Source organism: Pogona vitticeps, chromosome 4, assembly GCF_051106095.1.
Source record: "Pogona vitticeps strain Pit_001003342236 chromosome 4, PviZW2.1, whole genome shotgun sequence".
Lineage (NCBI taxonomy): Eukaryota > Metazoa > Chordata > Lepidosauria > Squamata > Agamidae > Pogona > Pogona vitticeps.
The window spans coordinates 213,459,686-213,468,764 of record NC_135786.1 but is presented as its reverse complement, the minus strand read 5'-3'; the positions used below and the strand labels follow the sequence as shown (position 1 = coordinate 213,468,764).

At 39.8% G+C, this 9,079-nt stretch overlaps 1 protein-coding gene across 3 annotated transcripts in view; it reads right to left on the bottom strand.

Annotated features, from left to right (window-relative positions):
* Positions 1-299: 299 nt before the first annotated feature.
* Positions 300-9,079, bottom strand: part of PTDSS1 (phosphatidylserine synthase 1) — a 39,820-nt gene continuing 31,040 nt past the window's right edge. For all 3 annotated transcript variants that reach the window (XM_072999151.2, XM_020785324.3, XM_078393602.1), the window contains exons 11-13: positions 7,708-7,776; positions 6,684-6,753; positions 300-3,713 (exon numbers count right to left, since the gene is read on the bottom strand). In XM_072999151.2, the coding sequence (XP_072855252.1) occupies positions 3,604-3,713; positions 6,684-6,753; positions 7,708-7,776 (249 nt within the window). In that variant the 3' untranslated portion in view covers positions 300-3,603. The remainder of the gene's footprint in view (positions 3,714-6,683; positions 6,754-7,707; positions 7,777-9,079) is intronic.

The following is a 9,079-nucleotide window of genomic DNA, read 5'->3' as shown; positions in this document are numbered from 1 at the left end:
TCATTGACTCATTTGAAGAAAAACCTTAGCATCAACATAATATTCTGGTATTACCAATGATTAAGAGCTCCTGAGAGGTAATCTCTACCGTCTAACAGACACTTAGAAATCAAGTGTGGGATTGTTAGGGTGGCCAAAGGCCAGGGTTGGATTATCCTGTTAGAGGTATAGATTTGATTCTGCATACCTCTAACAGGCACAATGACTGTTCACAGCATAGCCTATTATTATATGTTAATGTCCCTGGATTTTGTTTTGCTTTTAATATCAAAGTGTTAACAAAAGAAACACCAAATTAGTCCCAGGCATTCAGGATTTTATTTTTCACAGGTGAGTAACCAAAAGCAGAGATGAAACCAAATTGCACAGATTCATTAGACACTGTCTTTTATATTTAACAGTGTTTGACCCAGGTTTAATACTAGCAGCTGGCAACAGGATTGTTTTGGATGGCTAGACTTTTCTGATTCTGTTACATATCTCTCTTGGCCTTGGTTCTTCTTAATAAAAAGCACACATACACTTTTTGCATCACAGCTCCCCTTCCTCCAATTTTATAACCTGTTACCTCTGGTTCAGGACCTTGTATAGCACGCTATTCCCGCCCCCCCCCTTCAATGACTGATAGTCTCCAGAGGAAGTAGATCAACCCTTTTTTCAATAAGTACAGAGTAAATGATTCATTTACAAAACCACTACTGCAACCAGGAGTGTTCGTGTATAAAAAAAAAAAAGGGGGGGGAGATGAAATGAGGGAAACACAAAAAAGTCAGAAAGAACTCAAGTTTAAAAACACACAAATGGGAACAAATAATGACCTTCCAAAAGTCATATCAGGGTGGAAATGTTTAAGTTTCACTAGTTATGGGATAAAACTCTCATTTCTGAGCATGTGTTTCAAACTATCCCTCCAGTCAACCGCACAGTTCAATTCACACATGACATTCTCTAGATTAGAGATAAAATTCTCAATTCTGACCCCACTGCCATATGGACCTGATCAAAGCCCCCTTCACTCTATCATTAATGACTGAGGCCTTCTTTCCATAGAAAATATAGTGCATCGCATATCCTGCATAGTAAATACAAAATATCATTTTGAACTAGGATAATCTAACACCACTAAAGAAAATGACTGTAATCCAGGCAATACATGAAGACCTTACACAGTTTACCTTTGAGTGTCAGATTATGGATATATTTCTTTTGTTAATGAATCCCTTTACAAAACAAGTGCTCATCTACTGAGCTCATTCATTCAAAATCATACTTTATAATTCCTCAGCATGAATACATAAGCAAAGAATTTTGTATGCATATAGATATGTAGGTTGTCATTTTTTTCTTCTAGCAGTAGTCTTTCTGCCACTCAAATTCTGGGGGATGCCACACCCCTTTTGGAGCAGCTTTAAAGAAGGCTGAGATGTACTGTTTTGAGGATGAAGTTGAATACCCCATACTCTCACAGTGCCCACTGCATTCCAGCCACGCTAATGTTCAAACTAGTTTTGTTTTTGCAAAAGATTGGAACACATACTCATTCTGTATGCTATAGAAATAACTGCATATATGCACCAGTTTAAACTCATAGTGCATGGCTCTCGGACACAAAACTACAGTGCACAACTATGGCTGCACCTCTAGCCAGGTGAAGGGGAACTTTATTACTGACTTCTGAAGAGTCAAAACTCTGCATATTTCAGGCCCCCTTTAAAAAAGGGCAGGTTGATTGGGTGAAGTGGGCATTAACAACACTAAAAAGACTCTCTTGGAAACGTCCACAATAACCTTAAAACCTTCAGGCTCCGGTCTTGAATTTAAAAAACAAAACAAAAAACAGTGCTCTGTCTTTTCAGCAATTGACAAGGAATTCAGAGACGGGACTGAGTGATCTTGAGCATCCAAACCAAATACATTCAAGAATTATGCAGCATGCTGAGAATATAGGGACCTTATCAGTTCACTGTTCCGGAAGAAGAGTAAGTGCCCAAACATTGTTAGGGGGAAAATGTTCCAAGCACATATGGTTCCCCTCATTCTGTAAATTCAGCACAGCTGCAGCAAATAGGATATAGCAGCCTCTGATGCAAGAGTTTGCATGTTTAAGATTGAAAAGACAAGCAAGAATTTCCATGGATTATCTGCTGCAGTGATCTTGTTCAAAAAGCTGATCCTCTGTGGCATATAAAACAGCATGGATTATAGCGATCTTAAAAAAAAATATTTACAGTCATCTCAGTTTATTTGCAGGAGTCTTTACAATACATCAGATCTTGTAGTGAGTGTGTCTCTTGTGGCACTGCCCCGAAAACAGGACTTCCAAATGAAGCGCGATGGTACAGAGATGGGTTCTTACTTAACCTTGCACCTTTGCCAGGTGTTGTGGACCAACCAGCTCAACAATCTTGTTGATGTGCTGGGGGGCGGAGAAGCATATTAAGCACACAAAACACCATCTAGGTAAAATTGTCAGATAGTTCAAGCTTTAACTCTTCATTATGATGACAGTTTGTTCTCTTGGGAATGACCCTTAAAATTTACTGTATGAAACAAAACATTCCAACATTCTGCAAAACTGACCTCAAGAAGAAATAGAATAAACTTTATATAGTTTTTTTAAAAAGTATAAAGGGTCTTAATCTAATAATAACACCAAGGGTATTAATATGGCACTGTCCTAGATATCTGTAGTAGGCTAGGCTGGAGTTCACAAAGCTTTACGCATGGGCTTTACAGTATTTTAAAACTGGAATTGTATGTGTTATAATGTGAGAGCTTAGGCCTAGGAAGGACATATGCCAATATGACAAAAACACCTGAGCAGACGGAAATCAACAAGGACTGGATGTACATTTATAAATAAGGCTGGGCCTATGCCTGTGTCAATAAAGCAGGGGCACAGCCCTAGCTGTGTAACAGAATTTCAGGACTATCAGAGAGATAGGTGAGTCCAATGAAGATTCAGCAGAGTTAGAAATGCAGAGGGGGGAATGGACAAAACTGTAAATACAATTTTTAACACTTAGCACCCTGTTGATTGAAATCTGGGAGTGCCGCTTTCCTAAGAGAGCTAATACCACAGAAAAGCTTAGCTGACAGATTGAGAACAAAGGCAGAACACCATTCAGTCAGAAGAAGTCTGCTGGACAAAGAAAAATGGAAAACAAAAAGTTAAAAGCCACAGGCAAAAACAGACAGACAAAACCAACTGGTTGCTGCTAACTTTGGGTTTGCATTCTCAACTAAAGAGAAGCCCTCGGAAGGCCTTCGTACGACTTGGTCAAATACTATCCTATGAACCCCTCGGGAGCAGGTAACTACTTTGCATTTAGAAACACATTACTACTGTTTTGAATGTCAAGTGCAGAAGAGATTAGATTGAGGCCATTGAGTGGCAAGTGACAGCAGCTAATGATTTGCAAGATATGGATGAACTTCATCTTAACAAGGCCCAAGGACTCTGGTTGCTGAAGATGCTGTCCCCCTCCATCTCCTCCTTTTCTCTGGCTGACCTTCAAGCAGGGAATCCAGAACCAGGCCCAGTTTGGCCTCTTTGCTTGCAGGCACATTTCCGGAACAAATGGATCACCTCTTTTGCCCTTTCTATCTCTTGCCAATTCCATTGGTTACTTTTGTTTTTGAATGGCGATTCCTCCTCCTGGATGAGTGGCTCTCGTTGTTGCTTGAGTGTTTGGGTGGACTGTCATCCATTCCTAAAAAGCAATCCATACACGTACAGGTACACATGAGATGTGCAGTCAAATTAAAGAGGAATTTTTTGCTTTTCACAAATGTGATCCCTGGGTTTGTTAATGCCTATTAAAAATAATTTAGTTGAAGCCAGTATGCCTCCTGGTGGTTTAACCACCAAGTCTCACCCTATCTCCAATTTAGTACACAATTCAACCACTGCTTAATAAGAACAAGCCTTTTAAAAATCTTTTCTCAATTTGGATATGAGTAAAGTGAGTAGCTAACATGTAGGTATACTGTCAAACCTAGACAGCATCTTAAAAGGCAGAGACATCACCTTGCAGACAAAGATCCGCATAGTCAAAGCTATGGTTTTTCCAGTAGCAATGTATGGAAGTAAGAGCTAGACCATAAAGAAGGCTGACTGCTGAAGAATTGATGCTTTTGAATTGTGGTGCAGGAGGAGACTCTTGAGAGTCCCCGGGACTGCAAAGAGAACAAACCTATCTATTCTGAATGAAATCAATCCTGACTGGAAGGACAGATCCTGAAGCTGAGACTTCAATACTTTGGCCATCTCAGGAGAAGAGAAGACTCATTGGAAAAGACCTTGATGTTGGGAAAGTGTGAGGGCAAGAGGAGAAGGGAACGTCAGAGGACAAGATGGTTGGGCAGTGTCATCGAAGCTACTAACATGAATTTGACCAAACTCCGGGAGGCAGTGGAAGACAGGAGGGCCTGGTGTGCTCTGGTCCATGGGGTCACAAAGAGTCGGACACAACTTAATGACTAAACAACAACAACAAGGTATACTGTCAGTTAAAACTCAACAGCAGGACTGGTGTAGGGCTCTGGAGTTGAGATGGACATGTTATACCTGTCACCTGAAGATGCTGTTTCTTAAGTGCAGATTTTATGCAAATGTCATACTAGGGATTTTTTTTTGTTCTCTGTAATTCTAAATTAGCTTACTTTGTTTTTGTGATTGTTCTTCAGGATGTTCTCCTTTTGCTAATCTGATTTCTCAGACACAAAAGAATGTCTCAATAATACGTCTGAAAGATTAATGTGATTTCAGTTCTCATGACGGATAAAGTACAGTTTAGTTTACGAAGGGGAAAAGAAACATTTTGGTCCAGCTTCCCGAACACTAGGAAAATCTATGAGCTGTGCACATAAGCAGGGAAGGATATAAAGGATGAGGGGTGACAGCTGAGGAATATGTCCATGTGAAAAAAGAAAGATAATTGCTGTGGGGAGGACAAGCTGAACAAACAGCAAGGAGAAGAATCCTCACTCAGCTAGGCCTAGGAGCCACTGTCACCTTGCTTAGTCTCCTAAACCGAAGCCATGAGCTATATAAAACCAATACTTCTGATGCTCCTGTAGCTGAACAGGGAACCACATGGGCAGAATTCTTTTGCCCATCTAGTGGGGATACACACATGAAACCCTGTGTGAGAGAGCCACGCCACCACTAGGCCATGGCCAGCCCAGATCCTCCTGTTTGCTTTGCCATCTCTTTCCAACATTATGCTGACTCTCAGGCAGAGGGTGACTGCGAAAGCTTTAGATAAGTCTCAGATCTTGACAGGAGAATATCTAGGAGTCCTTATCAAGGCATTGTCTCTTTCAGTCTACAAAACCTTCTGCAGCCTTTAGTCTGAGCAAGCAGAAACCAGCTGTCAGGTTCATGGGTACAATCTTTTGTTGAGCTGTCAGAGCATTCAGTTAAACCCAATACTCCAAATTTACCAGTTTTATTCAGATCAAATAGAAGAGATAAGGGAGGATACAGAGAGGGAGCATGAAGAGACAATAGACAATCTTCAACGAGAATTTCAAACTTAATCATGAGGAACAAAGTTCACCCATGTATATGACCATTTTTCATTAGAATTTATTGTGATCCTTAATTTGAAGGAGGTTGATGAACAGCTAAGTCCTCTAATCGGGGATGACAAATTGAGACTCTATCCATCTCTATGGTTTGAGTATGTACACTAATGACATGGCTCTGGTTAATCAGAGTTTGGAAAAGTAAGTCAAAATCTGGGCAAATCCAGTATATATGCAGAGAAGTACCTGCGGAGATGAGCCACTGGCATTTTGCAACAATCCAGGAAGGCTTAAGTAAAAGGTGAGAACTGTAAGAGATGTTTAGCGTACTTCTAGTAGACAGAGCCACCAGAGGAATTCCTATCAGTAGGTATGGAGCACATGTAAAATACAGAGCACTATCAAATGGAGAAGCTACAATGGAATTTTAGAGACAAGTGCTGAGTTCCCAAGCTTTTTCACCACACTCTGCAGAGGGGGCTTCAAAGCCCAGAGCAACTGTTTGGAGTACTGAAATAAATAAAAATGCCTATAGTGTGGGAATAATAATTTCAATATGCTGCATTGCAAGTTGAAGATTACAGACAACTCAAGATTACAGGCCACTCAAAATGTTACTGCAGTGCCAAATGAAGTTTCAGTGACTGGGCAGAACCTATCTAAACATGGACATGCACCATATACACAGGAAGGAGGGAGGTGAATCTAAGACAAAGTGAGTGGGGAGGTAGGTAGTGAGAGATTATGCTAAGAAGAAGAAGAAACTAAAAAGTTAGAAACTGATCTGTAATTAGGGCTGAAAGCCTAACTGGTCCAGTGGCAATTCTGCTTTTTTTAAAAAGTGCACTGGTGACATTGGGACCAGATGAAGTTTATGGCGCCATCTGATTGCACCTTTAATAGAAGTTACTTCTTTGGATTACAGTCTCCAGAAATCCTTACCTATGTTGGCCAGGGGCCTCTGGGAGTTGCAGTCCAAAAAGTAACTTTTATTTTATTTTACTAGCTTTCACAAGTTATAGGCTGAGGAGGTAAATGTAAAATGGCCTCCGACGAATATTTGGCTGAGGTGTGTGAAGGATGAAAAACTGAAGGAGTTTTATGGCGACTGATAAAAATGGAACAAAACATATCATGTAAAGCACCAATACCTCTAGTAAATTTCGAGTTGAACCAGGAAGCATCTGGGATGTACGCGCTGTCTTCACTTTCTGACAATGTCTGTGGAGACAAACAGCGTTATTCTCTCCGTGAGTGTGTTTGTGTGAAAGAGATCTTTATAATATGTGCTTCTTTTCAAACAAATAATGTCAAAATTGTAGGTGATTGGGAAACTACTAAGTGCCCCACCAGGGTTATGCAAATCTAGCAAGTGAATCCAAATCCACCAGGCTGAATTAAAACTTCAGGGTTTTGTCAGGCAATACAAACCATTCCCATCTTGCCCTCCGCTCACATGCAGTGATAACCTTTATGGACTCTTCTGCTCTACTTCAGAGGACTGGAATGAGAACTACACATGTATATGAAAGCGATCTGGGCCTGACAGTTGTACTTTGATCACGCAAGAGGCGAGCCAGCAAATTCATGCACAAACTGAAATGCCAATTTTTCTTAATGGGGTGCAGAAACACAGACAGGAAAAGAAAAGGGATAATTAAAACCACATGATTTGTCATGGTGCAGGAACTTGGGAGGTAAGGGCAATATTTAGACACAGTTGGTCAAAACCATATTTTCAGAGCTCAACCCTTGGAACTGTAGTTCAGAAAAGTAACTTTTCAAAGCTCTGTCTGGGGAGAAAATACCCTCTTTCCGTATTTCACGGCCGCTGTTTTTGAATTATAACTTCTCAACCCACTCTTGTTGTCTTGACTGACAAATTCTGTGAGTTGTAGTCAAAAATGTAACTGTTTTTATGATGAACTACTTTACCTGGCCCTTTGTCTAACTGAATGCATCTAAGAAGGGGGCTTTCAATCTTGCCAAGAATTTTGATCCTTTGTCTCACTCTTGACATTTTTGTACCTCTTACTACTAGAATCTCAAATATCATCCTTACATGTAAATTCATCTTCATCTCCTGAAGATTTAGCAAATGATTTTTAACATGCCTTATGCAAAAAAAGAGAGAGAGTACCTTATACATGATTTAACATTTCTGACATATATTACCTTTTCTCTCTGTCCATAGTGGTCTGCATACCAAACCATTCCATACAAGCATAAGAAAGTTGTAACAGCCTACAATATTAAAAACAGAAAAAAGGGATGAGAAGAGTCATGTCCCAGAGACATTATTGGCCTAAATTCAACAGGAAGGACTAACTAGACTAGACTTGTTGTATCAACACTTAGCTAAATCCACTGATACCATGGGTCTTCTCCAGCTAAATGAAATTTAGATGTTTATTTTTTTAAATGACAGGTATCTGATTTATATTCCTTATTTTACAAATCATATCAAAGCGGCTTCCAATATATAGTTGGTGTAATGTGAATAGATAGTGAAGAACAACATCAACACTGAATGAAGCCTTTTTATTAATATAGAAACAGGAGCCAATTGTACTGCAACTGCTGTGTATCATTTTCACTGCCCTGACAATGTTCTAAAAACCTAAGAACTGTGGTTAGGTGAGGAAACTGAGAATTCTGCTAGAAACAACTTAACTCTGTTTCCATATCTGTATAGATATTACATGCAACTCATATATGCATATGTGCAGACAGGCACACGTATACAGATATGATTGAGCCTACACCTCCTCGCCCCCCATAAATAAATCATACAGACACAAGATTATTTAGGAACAATACTTCTCACTTACTAACTCCTCTGCAAATGCACTTTGCTGATGATGCTAACATTACAGTACAATTCCAAACATGTCTTCTCAAAAGTCTCATTAAGGTCAAAGAAGCTTAACATCTACTATTTATGCCCAGGACTGCCATCGTTAACATCTTTTGGTCATTTGACAGTACTGTAAATCAATTATTCGATCCCTGTGCTACGCACCTAAAGTCAGCTTCCACATCAGCAGAAACTGCTGCTAATACCTTCTTGGAGACTTAACATCCACATAAAGGGTGGAGTATACGAATGTGGAATGGGAAAGTGTTGCCATGCCTCTTCCCTGATATGGGGCACTGCTCAACTCTGGATGTCTCTGGAAGTCTGTGTATTGACCAGGACATCAACGAACGGAAGGCTTCCCATACACATCAAGGCTTCTGTACAATTCAGAATACAAACACTAATAGCCTTCACAAACAGACCAACTACCACCCTACTATGACTCCTGTTATCGGTAAGCAACTAAATTGGCTTTTGTCAGTGGATTATGAGAAACATAATCACATTTACACAGCACTAACTTGGGAACAGCTCCAAGAGAGATAATTCTCCTGCACCATTTTTGCTTAATTATACTTTATTTAAAAGCAATTAATCTAACCAAACTGATAAACTGCTATGTTAAATTAAAATTACAGCTATGATTATGAACTTGCTATGACTTGCATACATTTAGGCAAAATCTAG